The 21562-nt window shown below is 52.2% G+C and overlaps 1 protein-coding gene across 17 annotated transcripts in view; it reads left to right on the top strand.

Moving 5' to 3' along the window:
- Window positions 1-21562, top strand: part of MYT1L (myelin transcription factor 1 like) — a 418463-nt gene that overhangs the window by 291299 nt on the left and 105602 nt on the right. For all 17 annotated transcript variants that reach the window (XM_073896929.1, XM_073896930.1, XM_073896934.1 and 14 more), the window contains one exon: window positions 14051-14400. In XM_073896929.1, the coding sequence (XP_073753030.1) occupies window positions 14051-14400 (350 nt within the window). The remainder of the gene's footprint in view (window positions 1-14050; window positions 14401-21562) is intronic.

Below are 21562 nucleotides of genomic sequence, written 5' to 3'. Positions count from 1 at the left end.
CGCCGCAGGACGTGGCAGAAGCACCTCTGGGGCCCAGGGGAGCCGCAGAATCCCAGCCTGGGGTAGGGGCGGGGTGGAGGGAGGAGGAGAGCCCACAGATGTCCGGGAGGACAGTGGGCTGCAAGCCAGAGAGCAGGGTCCAGTGTGGCCTCCGCACAGCAGTTCTCAGATGCGCCGCTCAGGACCAGCTCGGGAACCAGGGCAGGTGCAAGGGCCAGGGTGCGTGTCTGCCTTTCACTTGGCAGTTCTGCTTTCACTTCAAACCGCCTCTGGATGCACCTGCAGCCTGGTGTCCCCCTCCGTGCGCGAGAAGGTTCTCCTGTAACTGGAGGCAGGGGAGCCCAGGTGCTCGCAGGACTCGCTCAGGCCCCAGGGACAGGAATCGGTGCGCTGGCCACCAGCTCCGTCCTCCCCACCACGCCCTGTCCGTCTCCTCGTGCCTTTGTTTCCAGCTTGGCGCAGATCTCGTCCTTCCACTCAGGGCTGGCACACAGAACCCAGACGCAGCCCAAGAAAATGAGCCATTTATGAGGGTCCTTCCCGAGTGAGCGGAAGCCGAGATGCCACACGCAGCCAGCCCCTCACTGGCCCAGCTGCGGTTTCAAGCTTAGCAAGTCTGATCTGTGGTCAGATACGTGAGGTCAGATGCCTCCTTTTGTGGCAGATCTTTCCAATTTCTAACACTGACTAGTTTCTGTGGCACTTGGGCGTTTTCCAGAAGCAAAGTAGGCAAGCGTATCCGGGGGCAGGGGTCCTGCTCCTCCGGAGGCCCCTCTGCTCCCTGACGTGCAGCACGGCCGCTGCCCTCTCGGCTGGCAGAACCTGACCCCAGGTCGCCCCGCCAGGTAAGCCCACGGAGCTGCCAGCAGGAGAATTCCCGCCAGCCAGCTCAGCACAGAGCACACTGGCCTGTCTGTTGGCGGCTTACGTTTTTCCATCACGTCGCCACGGAAGGACTAGAAATAGTAAAGCCCACACGGTTCTCAGCTCTGCAGTGAGAAATCATTTCTATACAAGAGTCCTTTTAGGAGAAACAGGATTACTCTGGGCGGCCAGTCTCCCCCCGAAGGCTGACCTCCCTGGAGGTGGGACGCCCGCCGTCCTGGAGTCTGAGTCAGAGCACCCCGGGGGCACCCTTCCTCAGTGAGCCCTGGGCCCGGCCTCCACCGGGACCATTCTGCTCCTGAGACCATGCAGTGGGCAGGCAGACTGCCCGGTGGCCAGTCCCCTCTTGTCTCTCCAGACCCAGCCTGCAGATGGCAAAGCCCTCGGCCCACAGAGGCCAGGAAGTGGGCAGGAGCAGGGTTGTCTGAGTTCAGGCTTCTCCCAAAGGGCTTGCAGCTAGTTCTGGGCCACACCGTGCTGCCTGTGGCCCCAAAAAGCCCACGGGCACGTTATTTGGAAGCAGCAGCTCTGAAATGGCCTGTAGAATCTGGCCTTTTCGTTTTGGGTTCTGGTTGTTTGTTTTTCCGTCAATGAGACAATATGACACCATGGACTTTTCTTGCCATCCCTCCAGCACTGGGGAATGAACATTCCCCATGCAGACCCACACTGTACACACTGGCCCTTCCCCATTTCTGTTTAGTGTCTGGTAGTCTAAATTTTGGAGACTGTTATTTCAATAAAACACGTGAGGAACCCCGTGGCAATAGGAACTGTTCAAGGAAGCACCACAGGATCCAAGAAGGAAGGGGCCTGAGCCATCGGGCAGGTTGCCGAGCCTCCCAACCCCTTCCCCCAGTAGAAGTCTCCCTGGGAACAAGGACGTCCCTGTTCCGTCACCTCGGTTCTTCCAGGGGCCCCTGAGACACCTGGTCCGTGGTCCTTCATTCCAGGCCTTTGAAGGCGCCGAGGGTCGGAGTGGCACCGCCGTCTTTGCAGACGAGAAACCCGAGACCCATATTTTGGAGCGACCCCCACAAGGGCCTACAATACGTGAAGAAGCTTCCAGACCAGCCCTCTGGTCCCACAGCAGTGTTCATTTCCTGAGCAAAACGTCTGAGAACCTTGGCTTTTATATAACTAAGATTTATCTTTCTACTCTTAGGGAGGAGAGGTAGGCAGTTTGGGGGAAGAAACTAGTAGAAAAACATTCTTGTCCATTTAGGATTATTAAATGTGGAGACAGATTTGAGAGCCATGTGGCGGTATTGTGTACCGTAAGCTGGTACCACGTCGGAGTCTGGTGACAGCGCCCATCTGGGGTCTGCGTGTACCGGCTCTTCCTCTCCAGGGCCCTGCAGGTTTTCAGCAGGATGTGAAAGAACCACCACTGCCTTTCTTAAAAAAAGAAAGAAGTTCTACAACTCAGCTGTTACCCTAACGCAATGAACACAGCAGGTCTGGCTGGCTGTCTGAAGATGCCTCCAGGAGCTGTCCCTTTTCCACGGGCAAAGTGATAGGGCCCACGAGGAAGCCTCGGTACCTTGTTAGCGCTGTGTGGGGGGCCCGTGGGGAGGGTTAGCGCCTTTCCACCAAATCATCTCGTCTCCAACTGCCAATGAGCCAAGTGCTCATTAACACAAACTGAAGTAGATAAACCACGCCGAGGACCTGCCACGTGGCTGGTGCGGCCTGGAAGAGGGTCTTTCTCCTTGTTGCCCAAAGACCTGAGCAGCTTCCAGGCCACGCGGAGAGAGGTGAGGACCTCCGGCTGGGAGGTTACTTAGAGGCAGGGCAGAGCAGGCTCACACACGCGCACACACACTGGGACCGCACAGCCAAGCAAGACTCCCGGGGTATCACACCTCAATAAAGCAGTGTGCTCGCGCCGCGCAGCACGCCTCCCCTCGACCCCAGCCACACCTGCTGCATCCCTTCTGACTGGGAATCCTAAAGGGCCACAGCCAGCATTGCAGCCACACTGGGCACGCTCCTGCCCCCCGAGGACACCTGCCTGCTCACAAAGACAAACGAGCTGGAGAGAGATGGGATGGAGATGCCACATTCACAGACTCCAGGAGAGATCCTGACGGGAGGAGCATGGTGGATGTTCCGAATCTGTGCTCAAAGCACCTTTCCCATGAGCTGTCACTCCACCTCATTTGAAACAAACAGGGCAACCCCCGCTGCTTTTCCCCAGACTCTGGGAGAATCACCTATTGTACACGAGGGGAGCCTGCAGCAAGGAAGTCTAGCCTGTCTTGTCACCCGAGTTTAGGGGAAAGAGCAGACAGTCCTAGGGAGAGTGGAGACCCACAGCCGTGAGGGTCATGCTCCGGGACAGTGTGTGCCGGGTGCTGGGTCATGAGCGGGGCAGCGAGCACGATGAGGAGGTCTGTGGTGGGCTTCCTTGGGACCAGCGTCTCTAATGGACACTGGAAAGTAAATAAGAAATAAGCATAGCTGGTCCAGCTGAGATATTACCCAAACACGGGGTGGGAAGCCCCGGAGGCAGATAGATCTGCTTGTAAGGTTACGTTCGACAAAAGTGTGCAAACACAACACCTTGTAACGAACCATTGCCACAGAAATGAGAATCAGGGCCACGTTATGAAGAAAACATTTTTACTCCTCTTTATAATGGCCAGATTTTAAGGCTCATTATTTGTAGCCTGATGCCCATTAAACTGGGGAGCAGCTTTGAAAATCTATGTGGAGTAAGAGCTTATATATTTTGCTTGCAACAGCTTATTAGAAAATGCATATTTAAGAAGCTTTACTATTTTATCAAAGGCATATTTTGCCTGGAGTGTGCGTGTGTGTGTGTGTGTGTGTGTGCGCGCATAAAATGTTGAATATCTAAGAAATATATGAGCTACGGATGTTCAAATGCATCACCTCCATCCCCAAACTAAACCTGTCAACGTCTCAATCCTTCAACTATACCGGAATTTTAAATACTACACAATTGAATGATTTCCTACTGACCATATAAAGACAAAGTACCGTGTCCTAGAGCTCCTGATGAAGAAGAGTAGGAAATCTTTAGCTTTTTGTTTTACGGATTTTCTTGTATATTTGCCCCCAGCACAAACACATAAGTCGCTTGCTTCTTGGTTCTTCTTGCTCATCTGCCTCACTACAGGTCTAGGGCCCGTGCTGGCGTAGACTCAGCAGCTGGGACGGCGTTGCCCTGGGGTGAGGTATGTCAGGGTGCTAAGAGTTCCTGCAGCATGAAGAGTTACCGCAGCATCAGCACCAGGTGGAGTGATCCCTCCCTAAGGATGCAGTCACAGTTGCTGCCTCAGAAGCACTCCGTCTCTTCGTCTGGACTGCATGCGGACCAGGTGGTCTCAACTGCTAGTGTTAAATGTGGCCGAGTGGTCTTCGGAGCAGGAGTGTTGGTGTCCACTTGGAAACGTTCAGAAAGACGAATTTATCGACAGCATAGACCACAACGGTGTTTGCTTGTGCAGTTCTCTCCCAGGGCTCGCTCCTCTAGCTAATATGGACAGGAGGCGAGAGCCGCCATGCATGGAGGCTTGCAGGTTAGGGACAGGCTCGCAGTGTGGGTGCTTTCGGGCTGCTGATCACTTCGACCTTTACTCTGCCTGACAGAGAGGTGCCTGCTTAGCAGACAGAAGTCTGGTCTGATGCTGACCCATGCGCTGAGCCCGCGCACATCACTTAATCTCTCTGACCTCAATTTCTTCATTTTCTAGCTGAGAAGATGGACTCAGTGATTTCCAAGGCTCTTACCTCCTCCGGACTTCAGTGCTCCGAGGGAATTGTCATTGTCACACGGGGCACAGGCCCATAAGGGACTGGCCACTTCGGGAAACCTTGTTAACCACTTGAGACTTTTAGCTAAAATAGAGTCTCTGTGTTTTTATATAGCAGTTTCATTTTCTAATCTTACTGCCAAGAGGTAGCTTGGTTCTTGGGATAATTTTATCCTAACGTTCTCAACATTCTAGTCTCATAAATGGCAAAGATAGTAAATGTTGTTTTGTGCAGGAAGAGGAGACAGCATGCATTTCTTTGAAAGCCAGACGCTGGTGGAATCAAGCCTAAAGACTGGTGGGCCCACACCAAAAGTGCCAATAATATTGATCAATAGGACAGATGTATCAAATACCCACTCCATCATTTGGCACAGTGGGGATTTAGGATAATTGGCTATAAGGCACAGTCCCTAAACCAAAGAGAAAACGGTTGAATTGAGATGATAAGAGAAATGCCTATCCAGAAGTCAAGCTCACAGTAAGCTAGGGTTTACAAAGTTGGTGCTAAGTATCTAATGGGGCAGAGTTCTTAAAAGTAGAGGATCCTGAATTCAGGGCTGGTCAGGAGTGACTTTATGAGAAGGTGGAACTTGACATCTATCACCAAGGGTCAGGACAGAGAACGGTCATGGGTGGACGGGGGATTGTAGGAGAGAGGCAGAGGGACCGGTAGCCACCACGAGGGCTCCAGGTCATGCTGTGGGAACTAAAATCATATAGGGAGGAGAGTCACATTTTCCAAGTTCTTTAAAAGGCAGTAGACAATGTCCAAGTTCAAGAAAGAGTCGAACACACTTATTACCCGGTGCTGCCTTGAAGAACTCCCTAAAACGACGGCCAAGAGGCTGGTTCTCAAAGGCAAAGGGTCACTGGGAAAAACAACGGGGGAAGGGAGACAGCAACGGAGTTCGGGAAGCAACAGGGCTGAGAGTCGAGGACTGTCTGATCCGGCAGACGCCCTGCCCCCCAACAATAGCGGCATCGTGGGTGCCCTCGGGAGACCTGAACTCTGGAACCCCCTGAAGCTCTAGAACTGGCGGCACCAGCACTTCTGACGATGGATCAACAGCCGGGAAACCGGCTTTATGTGTGTGTAGAGGCAGACTCCCCAGTCTACGGCTCCAGACCCTGAGCCAGATGAAGCAACCCTCTTTCACCCCAGAGATGTAATACGCTGCACGAAGTGCTCTCTGGAGAGAATGAAGCATGGGCTTTGTCACTGGGTCCCTGGAGGTTGAGGGCAGACAGGAGGGCTGGGTGGGCATCTGTGCCCGGAATGTCCAGACCCGAGTGTCTCCACACTAGATTCCAAGCGTGTCATATGCTGGGGAGAAACCATGCTTTACTGCTGGATGACCAGACGGAGCAGCCTGGTCAGGCCGCACCTGACGCCCAGTCACCGCGGTCCTGCCCTGCGCACGGGGGGCATCCAGAGATGAGACATGGGGAAAAGACTCTAAACAAAATAGCAGAGAACAACCTGGAGAAAGCAGAGATTATGTAAAAAGAAGAAAATCCTCCCCCCAAAATGTAATATTGTCAAAGAAATAGAAAGATAGTTACTCAGGAAACAATTAGGACCTCAAAGAAATTTAGAAAAAATGAAAAATAGCAAGAAATAAAAACTTAAGTCTTGAAGGTAAAGTCAAAGCAATCTGTCAGTTAGAGGACAAAACTCTGGGGGAAAACAGAAAAGCTAAGACCATACAAGAGGCAGCTCCCGAAACACAGCATCCAGATTCTAGAAATCAGGGACCAGAGGAAACGATGAGGATAAAATAGCACTAGAAGCAAATGCAGAATTTCTCTGAACCGACTGCAGATCAGCCCAGCCCTCCAAGCTCACGGCACAGGATGTGGACATGTGCCCCAATCAGAGGGACCGGCAAGGAACCACAGAAACCCCCCAGTGTCATACATGGACCGAAACTCGTAACAGCACCGGACTTTGTGACCGGTCACCAAGAACTGGACATGAGGGAGGAAGTGGCGCACGTACCCACAAGCGCAGTGCTGGTTAGACTCTTTTCCCCGGGCAGGCGGCCGTGATGGACAGGACAGTGCAGGGGCACCTTCACACACGCAGTCTCCCACATGTCCCCCTCACATGCCCTTCCTCGTGAGCGCCGGGGGGGAGTACCGCACCCACATGAGCGGCTGCAGAGGACGGAGAGCTCGGGTCCAGAGAGTGGCGGATCCAGCGCAGGTCCCGTGAGGGGGTGGTGGGGTGACGGGTTTCCCAGATGGACGGGCGCCTAGGGACAGACACTTGGAGCAGCGAGGCAGAGACTCCTTCAGGACGACACGGGTGGAGTCCTCGTGGGCTGGAGTTCCTGCAGAGTTGGACGCCCCCGCGGGGGGTTTGGGACTCGTGGTGAGACGCGCAGCCTGAGATGCATCCAGGCACACGGATCACCAGTGTTGTCTGTGTCCGTGTCGGTCAAACGCTGCTCACAGCCCTCCCCGCGTGTGGGAGGGTGTCGGCCTCTTTCATCTGTGGAGACCTGGCCCGTCCTTCCCCCAGGGGCAGCCACGCTGCTCGCGGTCTGTCTGTCTGTCTTTCTCCTGCCCCACCCCGGCCGTGGTGCCCCATTGCCCCCATCGGGCAACTGTCTGCTCCTGTGCCGGGAGGTCAGGGGCTGGACTCAGAAGAATGTAATTTTTGCTGACTATAGGATAGACACCGGAAAAACAGATACCTTCTAGTTTGAATGGATCCTTACAGTAGCCCAGTAAGTAGGGCAGGTTTCACTTGTCTTTAGAATTCAGAAGGGCAAGACACGGGGCCAGGGAAATGTCAAGTACTCTGTTCTGTGTTACTCAGCCGTGTGGCCTTCAGCAAGTCGCTGGAAACCTCCGTCCCTTAGAAAGGGAATTGGAACCACTTCTATTGCATGGAGTCGTTGTGAGGGTTTGTGGATCAGTATCTGTGAAGACGTACAAAGACAGCAAGAAACTGCTCCGTGAGCTGTGGCGTTCTCCCCGAGCCGCGTTTAGAACTCAGGGCTCCAGAATCCTGTCCAGATATTATTTACGTTATTCCAAATAATGATTCTACCCGCGGCACAGCAGAGGCTCTTCAAGCAGTACAAGAAAAGTATCGTCCATGGTCCGTGAGAGAAGAGATGACCCAGAGAGCCTGCAGGTCCGTGACCCGGTCTGGCCGCCTGCCTCGTGGGCCCTGCCTCTCTCACTGACGCCCTCAGGAAGAGCTGGAGCAGGAACACGCCTCCGAATCAGTCTTTCGGTTCCTGAGGCCTTATCCTCTGTTTATATTAAAATTAGATAAATGAAAACGTCAAGTGAGAGACCATTAAAAACTAGTATAGCAACCAGCCTGGAGAGCGTGTAAGACATGATATTTTAAATGTAAGTGTTCACTGAGGGCAAAGAACCAATTTTCTAGGATGACCTGATAGGAAAGAATCAAGATCGCTTAAATCAAGTTGACACCGAAAGGACTGTAAAAGCTGCCACGACTGAGAGGAACTTTAGGCCTCGGGGCGGCACCGTAACGCTCAGGACATGTGCTAGCTGAGAGAAAACTGCAGCCGGTTCAGCGCGGTTCTTCCCTCTGCAACTTCCAGGAGCTTCGGTCGGTGAGGCTGAACGAGGCGCTCTGCGGTTTCAGCTGTGTGGAAAAAAGTAGAAAGCGCATCTGTTGTAATCTTCAGATGTTGCCTATTTTATAAAGGGCTGGAGTGGAGGAGTGGGTACAGGAGGTCAGGAGCTGTCCATACCCCACAGACGAGGATTTGGCACCCGGTCACCGCCACGTGGCAGAGGTGTGCAGAGGCTCGTCGCCGCACCTGCCGACGTGTGCGGGGCGCTCTGCTCGGGGGAATCCCCGGGGCTCACTGAAGGCTCCCGCCGGTACCGGCCTGGACCTTCACGGTGGATTGGTCTGACGTTGCTACTTTGACAGAACACCCTCCCTCCGGTGACTGGAGGAGAGCGAGCTCTCTTGAAGCCAGAGTTCTGGGATCTTGGGCGACCTCCCAAAGCTCTGCCCTTCCGGTGCCATTCTCCTCCTCTGCCCACAGTTTCCCGTCCTGTCCGTCAGGTGCTCATTCTGCAGATACCTGCCGAGCACCCACTGTGGCTCAGACCCGCCCACCGGACTGCTGGGGGTGGTGGAAATCACCAGTATGCTAGCCACTCACCACCTGTGGCTACCGGACACTTGAAATGTGACTAGCATGACTGAGGAGTTAATTTTTTAAATTTTCTTTCATTTTAATTAAATAGCTACACATGACTAGCAGCTGAACTGCGCCAGACACTCCAGCCCTAAAATGTAACAAGCTGTTGAACACCGGCTGTTTTCTGTCTCTTGAAGGAGAACCCATAATCACACCAGAGCGGAGTAAGTGCTTTCAGTCTTGATAAATGGAGAAAACTATGGTCTGTTCATTCAACAAATACTCCTTGACCACCGGCCATCAGCAAGGCCGCACCGTTCCCCATGGGAAATACACAGCTGGGGGAGGCTGCCTGTCCTACCGAGAGGAGCAGAACTGGGGACTGAAGCAATGACCCCAGACACTGAGCTGAGCTCAGGTGCTCCCGCATGCGGGAGGTGTGGAGGACGCCAGCCACACACCTGCCTCGTCCATTTACCTGGAGCTTCACCTTGGTGTCAGCTTCCCAGTTATTTCGTAGACTCCACCGTGCATTCCGTGTGTTTTCTGTAAAGTGGAGACACTCCAGGATTGTGGGTTTCTATTGTCTGCTTAGAAAGACTCGTATGTGCTGGTAGCAGTGAGCCTAGGTGAATCTGAGTGGGACACAGTTGTGAAGCACGCTGACTTGTACAGTCCCTGGATTGGTAGCACCAGCCATGGAGAGGCGGCAGCACCCGCTCTTCATGGGTGTGCGGATTCTCTGCTCCCAGGTGGCTGGCCACCTCATCAGCAGACAGGGTAGGCACAGAACGTGGGTTCCGGAGGACCCACACTCCTCAGACTCACACTGCAGAATTGTCCTCCAAGGCCGCGCTCTGAAATAGTCCGAACCCCTGGGTCTCATAGACCAGGAGGCCTCGGTGGACTCAAGCAGGTTCTTGATCCACCTGCTGTCTGACACATGAATAAAATCTCCCTTTCGGGCTTGGATTTTGCTCCCAAATGTAAAGTAGGCACACGGAGCTGGTGGCCAGTGAGACTGGATCCGATAGGAAAGGGGCAAACGGAAGGTGTTTGCAGTAAGTGTGTGACATGATTTACCGTTAATGGACACAGGGAAAGACTTTGAGCATCAAGCCATGCGAATTAGCAGTAGGTACTGGATGTTTGAGGTCAGCTAACTCCAACAGTACGAAGTTTAATTGAAATGGTTTCCAAAATCATAAATAGAAACAGAGTAGGAGATGATAGAATTTATACTTCATAGGAACAATAAGGAGATCACTTAGGAATTTTGAATGCTTTGAAACTGTAGCACAGTCAAGGGACCGGCAACACTTTCATTACACAGATAGGTAAACCGAGGCCCAGCCGGTGTCCAGGAGCCCATCCGGGCGTTAACAGAGCTGAGCCAGGAATGCAGGGCTCTGGACGTGCTCTTCCCTCCATGTTGTTACCCTGTCTGCCAAATGTGTCATGTGCTGACACCGGAACCCACTAGGTGAGGCTCAGGCTCAGGCGGTGACTGGCAGACACCCACGCTTCTCCCACCATCTGACTCAGCGATGTTTCTACTCTCCCTCCTTTCCTCCCCCCCCCCCACTCCCCTGGCTCGCCACCGCAGAGGGCTCAAGCGGACAGGGAGCCCTGGTAGGCAGCAGGAGATGGGAAAATGAACCAGAGCAGGAGGGGTCGGACAGGCCACCTTCCAGAATCGCAGCGGCCCGTCTATCCAGAGCAAAGTCAGTTCTGTGAACTTCTAATTGCAGCCTCTGTTTTAAGGATAATCTGCACACTCCTCCCCAGCCATTTAAGGTCTGAGCCACAAGTGGGCCCTCTGGAGATCTCGGGCAGCTAAGTGTGTGCAGATGGGAGGGGAGATAAAACAGGAATCCCAGCCGTGGTGCTGGCTTATCCGTCTGAAGGAGTCTCCCATTGCCAGTTGGGGTGGAGCATTTTGAGGAGCATCATTGAAGAGCATAGAGTTGGCTGGTTGTACATCACTTCCTAGCAATCTAGATGAGTCTGATGGTCAACGGGAGGCCTGGTGTTCTGTTTTGGTGGGCGCCTGCTGTGCAGGTAACCCTAATGCAGAACAGAGCTCCTGATGGGCAGGTACCAGCAGACATCATGACCTGGACACTTTGGGCCGACTCTGCAAGAGCAAAGGCACTTACTGCTAAATCTTCATTTGGACAAACACAGACTGGGCACATCAGCAGTCTCCTGACCAGGGCCATCTCCCCAGAAGCCTGAGTGGTGTGGAGCTCGGGCTTGACTCGCTGTCAGGTGGTCATTCAGCACGAGGGGGTGGACAGCAAGGCAGGGGGAGCCAGTCCTCCAGGGCGCTGCCATGTGTGTCTGAGGCCCCTGACTCAGTCTCCCCCGTGCGTGGAGTCACACAAAAGAAAGCTCAGAACTCTGTTTATTTCATCTTAGAAATGCTATATAGACCAATATGTATTCTCTTCAGGTTTTTTCTGGTTATACTAAGTATTATTCTTGTTTTGATTATTACGTTTCTAAGAAATGCTAAGTTTCAAAAGGCAGGTGACCAATCATCCCAGGTTTTGGAGGTGGTGGAGTCTCAGCAGTCACCCAGTGGCCCTCACTTTACAGATGAAGAAAGGGACACCCACACTGAAGAAGGGACTGACCACAGTCACACGCTAGGATGGGCATGAAGTCCCTCAGCTCTGGGCACCAATGCATGCCAGTGTCCTCCAGGGCATCCGACGAATCATGTCATTTTTACCGGAGTATGAAATGCACCCAAGAAACCAGAAGAAATCATTTTCTAAGACATGAAATCATTACCATTCCCTTTCATTCCCGGTCTGAATTGTCTGGGAAGTGTTGATAGGGGTGACAAACAGCACAATAGTAAGTGTCCAAACTGTGCGGAGGGACAAGCCTGCTGGATTGCTGGCTTCCTGAGCAGGAAGGCAGGTCGCGATGATGATCTAAGAGCAGTCACCATGTTTCACTGGGTCCCGTGTAGGCTCCAGGCACTGCACTAACATTTTCCTTCCATCCCTAAAGCAAAAGCGTGCAAGATGCTCGGTTACAGCTGGGGACCCTGAAGTACAAAGTCGAGTATCTGTCCACCCCCTCACTCTGTGAGACCTGCCACAGCAGCTCAAACGCATCATAGTCTAAACAGAATCCTCCTACGTGCGCATCCCTCCCCTCCACCGTGGGTCTAACTCGCTCCTCTTCTCACTGCTGGGGGCCCCAGAGCCCATCAGGGACTTGAGTGTCCGGCGGAGGCTCTTAGGACACTCAGCCGACACCAGGTTGGCACAGTGACTGCCTCTCCTACCCTCTCCCATGGCCCTCCCGGGGTTGAGACGCGTCTCCGAGTCCCCTGGGTGGTCTGCCGCGTCCAACCTCGGCCCACACCTGCCACCTTCCCGCCAACCCCACCGTCACATTTTCTAAACACCCACGTTTGGTTTTTATGTCTGTTTTCTGCACTGATCATACTCTTTCTTATGTTCACATCTTTGCAAAGTCTCTGTTTTGCTTGAAATGCATTTAAATAGCTCCATGCATCCCCTTTGAAAGTCCCCCAGCCTCATCCTTTTGGGGCAAGTCCTAGCTCCCTTGACCCACTGTCCCTCCCTCTTTTTTCGTAATGTAGCGCCCTTGGCATGCCTTTATCACAGCACCATCGCACGCCATCCGTTCATTCGACAACCCTTTCCTGCGTGCCCATGCATGAGGTACTCGGTGCACGCGTAAACCACACTGAACGCTTCCAACATGGTCTCACTCACACCTGTCTACGTTTGTGTCCTTCCCCTCTGAGTCTGGCGGGGCCCAGGGTCCAGCACCAGGGAGATTCTGAAAATGTGTCCATATGAGACTGGATAAACATTCCACATTTCAGGTCCGAAAACAAAGTAATCAGAGTCCTACCGACTGTTCGTCAGTCATGGGGATCACACATCTCATTTTAGACAAAAGGAACATCTGTCTTTGTGCCTCCGTGTCTTCCCCCCTTGTTCCCCTGTGGCGGCCGTAGCCGAGAGCCCCGCGTCGCTCTTTGACGGCCTTAGCCGAGAGCCCCGCGTCGCTCTGTGACAGCCGTGAGCGAGAGCCCTGCGTCGCTCTTTGACGGCCTTAGCCGAGATCCCCACGTCACTCTGTGGCGGCCATAGCCGAGAGCCCCACGTCGCTCTGTGACGGCCGTGAGCGAGAGCCTTGCGTCACTCTGTGGCGGCCGTGAGCGAGAGCCCCGCGTCACTCTGTGGCGGCCGTGAGCGAGAGCCCCGCGTCTCTCTGTGGCGGCCGTGAGCGAGAGCCCTGCGTCGCTCTGTGATGGCCGTGAGCGAGAGCCCTGCGTCACTCTGTGGCGGCCGTGAGCGAGAGACCCGCGTCACTCTGTGGCGGCCGTGAGCGAGAGCCCCGCGTCACTCTGTGGCAGCCGTAGCCGAGAGCCCTGCGTCGCTCTGTGGCAGCCGTAGCCGAGAGCCCTGCGTTGCTCTGTGGCAGCCGTAGCCGAGAGCCCCGCGTCACTCTGTGATGGCCGTGAGCGAGAGCCCTGCATCGCTCTGTGGCGGCCGTAGCTGAGAGCCCCGTGTCACTCTATGATGGCCGTGAGCGAGAGCCCTGTGTTACTCTGTGGCGGCCTTAGCCGAGAGCCCCGCGTCGCTCTGTGGTGGCCGTAGCCGAGAGCCCCGCGTCGCTCTGTGGCAGCCGTAGCCGAGGGCCCCGCGTCGCTCTGTGACGGCCGTGAGCGAGAGCCCCGCGTCGCTCTGTGGCGGCCGTGAGCGAGAGCCCCGCGTCGCTCTGTGATGGCCATGAGCGAGAGCCCTGCGTCGCTCTTTGACGGCCTTAGCCGAGAACCCCACATCACTCTGTGGCGGCCATAGCCGAGAGCCCCGCGTCACTCTGTGGCGGCCGTAGCCGAGAGCCCTGCATCGCTCTGTGATGGCCGTGAGCAAGAGCCCTGTGTTGCTCTGTGGTGGCCGTAGCCGAGAGCCCTGCGTTGCTCTGTGGCGGCCATAGCCGAGAGCCCCGCGTCACTCTGTGGTGGCTGTAGCCGAGAGCCCCGCGTCGCTCTGTGGCGGCCGTAGCCGAGAGCTGGGAGGGGGACCGGTGTGGCAGTGGCAGGGCATGCTTGTGGGTGTGCTCAGACACCCCTGCAGCGCGTGGGTGGCGCTCGCGCTGAGCCTTAGCTGGGCCAGGGTTCCTGGTGCTCTAACCTCCGAAGACCGTGACACCGACATGTCTCTCTCTCTCTCTCCGCAGTGTGTACGGCTGCCCCTTGGCTAAAAAAAGAAAAACACAGGACAAGCAGCCCCAGGAACCCGCTGCGAAGCGGAAGCCGTTTGCCGTGAAGGCCGACAGCTCCTCGGTGGATGAGTGCTACGAGAGTGAGGGCTCCGAGGACGTGGACGAGAAGGAGGAGGAGGAGGAGGACGAGTTCTCGGATGACGAGGACGAGCCCCGCGAGGAGGAGGAGGAGGACGAGGAGGGCGACCGCGAGGACGAGGAGGAGCTCGAGGAGGAGGAGGAGGACGAGGACGAGGACGGGGAGGACGTGGAGGAGGAGGAGGAGGACGAGGAGGAGGAGGACGACGAGGAGGAGGAGGACAACGGTAATCCTTAGCGTAGTAGCGCGCCCAGCGGTGAGGGGGCCGTGCACCGACGCGCAGCTCCCGGTGTGCCCCTCGGGACGTGTCCCGATTTCTCACGAAATAAGCCTGCCTGGTCCAGGCTGAAACGAATCTCGATTCGTGTGCCCTTAGCTCCGGTCGGAAAGCGTTCCTCCCCTCGTCCACCGGCGGCGGGGGCCGTCTCGCGCGCGCACAGACGGCCGCGCTGTTCACCCAGCACGCGTCTGACCAGCCACTTTACCCAGAACCTCAGGGCGGCACCCGGCCTTCCCCTCACGTGTTCCGGGGTACTCTGCCCGGGGCATCCTGGGTCAGCCCGAGTGGCGGGGGTGGGGCGGGCATCTGCTCGCCTCCCGGGGCCGAAAGCTCAGCAAGACGCCAGGCACCGACGGGCATGTCAGTCCTGCCCATTGGTGGCCAGAGCTGTGCCTTTGTCACAGATCGGGGTGGGAGGGAGTGTTGCTGAAATGGAGTAGTTTATCGACGTGCCGCCTGCTTCGTACCTGAGAACCGTGCTTCTGACCCGGGCTGTCCTGCGCGGTGAGCGAGACACACGTGGGGAGCCGTGGGGCACAGGCTGGCCACCATGCTTTGGGCAACAGATCTAAGGCTGATTTGTTTTTACGGCCAGTTTCCTCGTGGTGTCAGACTCACAAATATGATTGGAAAGATAACCCCTTCCTAAAAGTCATTTCTTTTCTAGAAAAAGGTGGGAGTTTTCTGAAGAATCTAGACTTAGTCTTTATTGCCTTGGAGTTTGCCTCAGAGAAGTGCCAAATGTGTTTAAAAGCAAAGGGAGTATGTTCTCTTATGCTTCCTCCTTGGGCTCAAAGCTCTTCAAAACTCTGAGTTCTGGGAGAGCTAATTTCTCGATACAAAGGACAGACGCTTCGGCCAGTGCGGAGAGCCGTTCTAGATGGGGCAGGTGTGAGGCTGCTTGTTGCTACTCCTGTGTGGGGCACATAAATTAACGTTCCTCCTTCGGGAACCTAAATTTTATGATTGTTGGAGTAGGTCGAGGTCACCGTTCCATTCACGCAGGTACGCACACATGTTCATACACACCCGCGTGCATATGTGTGTGCACACAGATCTCATACATCAAAGTGCGGGGTCCCCACACTGCTCCCCTGTCATGACATTGAGAGTGTCGAGACTGTGTGAGACAGTCCGGTGATGCGCATCAGAGCGCACACACGTAGGCACCACCAGCTCCATTGCATGGACCGTGGGCCCACACCCCCGTGTCACCGACTGGACGGAGCTGCATGCTGAGAACCACAGGCAGTACCTTCCTGTAACGCGGTGTGTGGAACCTTGGGAAGTAGACCCATTTGGCAAATTGCCTGTGAACACTTTCCTAATGTGTGCAGTTTGGGGCAAAGTCATTAACTTCTGAAGCTGGTTCCTGGTTTATCACCTGACCGTAGCTTCTTATAAAGATGGTGTGGGCAGTATCGCTCCTCCAGATGCCCGTTCTGTGCTCGGACAGAAGCGGGCAGCACTGCTCAAAGCATGGGTGGTTGTGTGCCCTGGGCTCTGGTAGGACACATTTGCAAATGTGCAAAATTTAACCGAGGGTCTTAACCACATTTTAGGTTCTGCTCTTCATTTGCTAGAATTAAACTTTCAGTTTTAGTTGACTTAGGCTAATATTTTTTAAACAATCTACTTTTAAAGTACAAACTGACATAATTTGAGGAAGCAGAGACTTAATGAAATAGCTTTAGAATGCAACTAGATACGGTTTTTCTCTTTTCTTTTTATTTCAGTTCAATTAGCCAACATACAGTACATCATTAGTTTCAGATGCAGTGTTCAGTAATTCATTAGTTGCATATAACACCCAGTGCTCATTACATCACGTGCCCTCCTTTATACCATCACCCAGTGACCCCATCCCCCCAACTTTCCCTCCAGCAACCCTCAGTTTGTTTCCCGGAGTCCAGAGCCTCTTACAGTTTGTCTCCCTCTCTGTTTTTATCTTATTTTATTTTCCCCTCCCTCCCCCTATGATCCTCTGTGCTGTTTCTTATATTTCACATATTAGTGAAACCATATGACAATTGTCTTTCTCTGTTTGACTTATTTCACTCAGCATAATACCTTCTAGTTCCATCCAGGTCGATACAAATGGTAAATATTCATCCTTTCTGATGGCTGAGTGATATTCCATTGTGTATATGGACCACATGTTCTTTATCCATTCGTCTCTTGAAGGATATCTTGGCTCTTTCCATAGTTTGGCTGTTGTGGACATTGAGATAAGGTTTTTTTTTTACATTATTATTCTAACTTGAATGCTTAGAACATAATTGTTTTTAAAAGTGAGATAGAAGATCAAAACTAGTGACATTTTTCTAGAAACATTCAAGTGAATGAGCATAAGTGGATGTATGATAGAACCATGAAGTGAATGGGTACATTAGGATGATGCAGGCCCTGAGTGTCTATCTGCAGGACCCAACTAGCATGGTGACCAGCAAACACTGAGTGATAATCTGAAGCATACAAGGACATACTTGGAAGGCAAATGCCCATTAAGAGGATAAATAATCATTTGTCAGGTTCCTGGATTCAGAATTCATATTTAGCATCCAGCTCCCCAGCTAAGCATCTTCTAAGACTAATACATCCGACTGACTGAGTATCCTTGGCAGCAAAGTGTAAAAATCGACCCCCTTTCAGAGGGGCTCTCGCTTGAATCCTAGGTCCCAAGGAGTCACTCGGATCAAACAGTGATGGCCCATGGGACAACTTTCTGCTGTGGTTCTGATTGTTGCTAGTTCTCTGCAGGGAAGCACCAAAGGCTGGCTCGATTTCTGAGTCAAGCAAAAGTATCTTTCCTAAGAAGAAATCATTTTAGGTTCCTGTTCTCTAGAGATTGCTTCACTGAGATTTGCTGTAATACAGAGAAGTCTGTTGGAGGGCCCCCATGATCACGTGGTCCAAGACCCCCGTGGGCCAAGTGATTTGCTGATCACTCATATGCCTGACAATCTCCTGCTTCCATGTCCTCACTTACCAAATATGTTCTGTTTTACCTTCCTGGTAAATTTAGTGCCAAAATCACTGCCAACAAAGGTTGAGTGCCGTCATTGATAACATCTTTACCGTGAGAAACGCAGAGTGAGTCCAGGGCATCCCGTACTGTGTGCCTCTGTCCACGCCTTGAGTCGATTTGGCAGAAATCATACACTTGTGAAAAGCAGGGGCTGTCCCTCTTTTGTCTGGTAGCCAGAGCTCTGGGTCACCCTCTTGAGTCAACCTTTCATGTTCCTTGGTTTCTGCTCTCAGTCGCCATCATATCCCTGAGCTGTCAGCGGGTTCCCTCCAAGTTGGATTGTGCCTTTATCTTAGCAAATAGAGGCAGAGACAGTGACTTCAGTTAAGAGAGAAGCGACGCAAGTGTGACACAGGCAGAGGAGAGCATTCTGGACAATGCCAAGAGTCTGGCTCACACACATGCACGTCCACAACAGCAGGCCACCATCTAACATGAGGAAGCAGGGCATCGTGAAGGGGCCATACGACATCAGCCTTACGAGCAGATGCAGAGTCCGTTTCTGCTATGGGATGGGGTCATTGTTTTATCTGGGGCAGCATACACTCTAACATAAATTGGACTGTGCAGTCCAGGAGGTTTTGTTTTAGATAAACCCCCGGATTATTACAACGGGGCCCCCAGATTATAGAAGGACCATTATTTGTAACCTGGGAATTAGGTAGTTATTTTAATTCCAAGGATCCTCCAGCATCGTAGTTACCTATGAACAAAATATTGCCAACAATGTACACATCTAGCGTGTATATTAAGGTTCGGCATGATGTTGGATCTTCAGTGTTTGTGTGAGATAGGGAGAAACCATTTCATTGTTGTGCTCACTAGAAAGTCAGGCCCAGAAAGATTCGATGATTTTCAGTAAGTGGTGGTTATGTGGTCAGACTCTGCTCGTGTTCTTTTAATCACTTTCTGCTTGTTTGAACAACAGGGAAGGATATCTGAGTAATTCATTTCAGACTACATTAAATTCAAATTTAATTCATCAAAATTATATTTTGTCCAGTTGGCCTGGTCTTTTGCATGGAGGATTTTATTTTCAAAATACATTGGCATGGCCTAGTCTGCATTTACTAAATGAAAGTTCCCTTGTTATATTAAAGGTAAGAAAGGTATTATTCAGGGATCATAGACTTTTCTAACAGCAGAGTTTGCACATCCTGTGGTAAATATTTTTTGGATTCTTACAATTTGAAAATTCAGATAACATGGTCACTTAATGCCTCATAAGTTATGGTTTAATTTCATAGTTCACCCCACTAAAAAGAATACAACTTTAAATGGTATGCACACACATGTCTATATCATCAGTGTCTGTGTGTGTAAATGTGTGTCCTTATGAGCACGTGCGGATCTGTCCGCCGACGGGAAAGACAATTCCGTGAGGAAGAACGCAGTGATGTGCTTTCCAGACTAGAGAAGATGCTCATGTTCGTGGCCATCTTCAACACAGAACCGTTTCCTAACATATCCTGCTTCTGAGATACGTTTCTAAAAATGTAAAGTCCTTTCTGTGCTGCTTTGTTGAATTCTGGAGCACTTTCGATAATTCGGGTCTGAGGGACAATTCTGATGACCATTTGGTCGGATTAGAAAAACGGCAGATGCCTTCCTGTCCTGAGCACGACGGGGTCCCCACAGCTGCACGTGTGGTGGCATCTCGGGAGCTCACGGCGAGGGAAGAACTGGCTGGTTTGGGGGGGGTGTGAATAATGGCGGTGAGAACCTTCCAGATGGATGATACGGTCACTGCAGGCAAGGCGAAGCCTGAGGAGCAGAGACAGAATCACCCTGAGGCGCACGGCTGCCCCCGGCGTGCACTCAGTTCCTCTCCACCTTCTGTCTGATCGTCACGCTGCGCCTTCATGTTCTGACTCTGGACTCTTCTCAGCAGCCTCGCGCGACCCCCGATCAGCTAGCAGGCCACTCTCTGCCATAACTCCACTTTCGTGGAAGGGAATTCAAGACAAAACCCACCCTGTATCAATTCCTCCTCAAAGAAACGTGTTTTTTTAAGTGCAGCGTCTGCAGGATGGTTTTTCTGTCAAACAGGATGGTGCGATAGGCCCCACGTGGCTAAAGCATCGGGACGACCTGCAGTAGAGGGGCCTGAGCTTCTCTAAGACAAAGGCAGAGGGAAGGTGGCAAGGGTCTGCACTGTGGCCTCTGAGTCCCCCCAAACCCCTTCAGGATGCTGCCCTCATATTGATTAGCAATCACCCTCTTGCGTCGTTCTTGGGGAACTGTCCCTGATGAGGAAGCAGTTGAAATGCAGACTCTGAACATCACCATTAGCGACCCAGCTTTCTGCCGCGGTCAGCAGAAACAGCAATGCGTTCTGAGACCAACATAGAAACAAAGATGATGGGTTTGGTATATGCAAAGGTTCCAACTGGAGAACGGCCGTGGACACAGTTGGGAGAAGGAACAGGATGATTTTTTATCATCTTAAAAATTAATCTTTCCCTACATCCATGGAGGCATTATTTTAGGAGGCTTAGCATGCAGATAGATCGGAGGGTACAGCTCGATCACTTGGAGACGAGTGAACACAGAGCTAGACATTTCTAGGTAGAAGTCTGCAATAAAAATTAAACTTTCTTCACGCAAACTAATCTTGCATGAGTATAAGATGTAATTATAGCTTCTATTTCATGAATTTTCAGACCCTTAAATCCAAACCAGAAAACTTGCTGAGGATGTTAACATCATGTACGGTTAAGATGCAAGCAAGATGCATGGAGTGCTGGGCAAAAACCTTTCTTTACATAATAATGAGAAATAAAGGATATAAGAGATTAGATTTAATATGTTTTTATTCAGTTTGTTTTAAGGTCCACTTGAAGAAATTACCAGCTTATATGTTTTTTTTATTTAATTTAATTTTCTTATGTTAGTCACCATACAGTACATCATTAGTGTTTTCTCTTCTTAATGTAATTTTTATTCCAAATGCCAGCTATTCAAAGGAGAGTAAAGCCCAGGCATGAGGCGTGTTTTCTGGACTGGGGGTACTATGTATCCTGGGGGGGGGTCGCTGCCCTCACTGGCCCTCAGTTTGCCTGCCAAAGTGTAGGAGGCAAGCACCAGCCCTTCGTCCAGCTTGCTGTCTTGTCTGGAAGCTGAGAGAAGGTGCAGGACGGACAGAGGGACGCAGTTCAGAGCTCCCAGCAGTGTCTGGTGTTAGGGATGCCCTTTGCGTGGCCCTGCCCCCCCCCCCCGAGCATCTACTCAAGCTCGTCCACGATCCCAAGCCCGAGGTCCCGGCTGTGTGTAGCCAGCATACTGTCCACATCAAGGCCTCACTGATGAGAGGGACTCAGAGCACGAGACAGCCCGCTTCAAAAAAATGAAATGTCCTATGAAGACACAGAAACAAGGCAGACAGCACCTCCTGCCAAAAGAAATGCATTACATAGTACCAAAGAGCAGTGTGTCGGCAAAAAGTATACATCGCAGTTCTTTACAAAGGGCAGAATTAGAAGTCACGCACTTAAAGATTTGGGCTCAAAGAATGAAATTTCCAGATCCCGAAGATTGTTGAACTTAGGGCCCTCGAAAGTTGTTGTGCCGTTTTTGTTTTCGAAGGACCTTTAGAAACAGATCGGATTATTTCCATCCGATGGGCATTAACCATGGTTGAGTAGGAATGAAGAACAGGGACTCTGAGTCATCTCAAGCTCCCTCCCAACCAGACATGCCGACTGGAGGATCACCTTGGTGTCCAGTCCATTCTGTAAAATTTGGAAACTCTGTGAGCTGCGTATGTGTGTGTGTGTGTGTGTGTGTGTGGGAGAGAGAGAGACAGAGACAGAGAGAGACAGAGGACGGAGAGGGAGAGGGAGTGGGAGAGGGGGTGGTTAATGTGGGTCAGTCCGTCTCAGTCTGAGAGCTACTGACTTCACATGGCTCCTTCTCTGGGTGGGGGGATATGACTATCTTATTTTTAAGTCGAAATTTAGATAAGCCAGAGACCAAAAATATCATCAAGTAGAAGGTCTTCAAAGCTTCATTCATGCATATGCCACTGGCTCAGATCCTCACAAACAAATACTGTCAAAAGGAACAGAACCGGGGCGCCTG

This window comes from Callorhinus ursinus, unplaced genomic scaffold (genome assembly GCF_003265705.2).
Source record: "Callorhinus ursinus isolate GAN/ISIS: 27379988/994484 unplaced genomic scaffold, GSC_fseal_2.0 scaffold10, whole genome shotgun sequence".
Lineage (NCBI taxonomy): Eukaryota > Metazoa > Chordata > Mammalia > Carnivora > Otariidae > Callorhinus > Callorhinus ursinus.
This window is presented reverse-complemented; position numbering and strand designations above follow the sequence as displayed.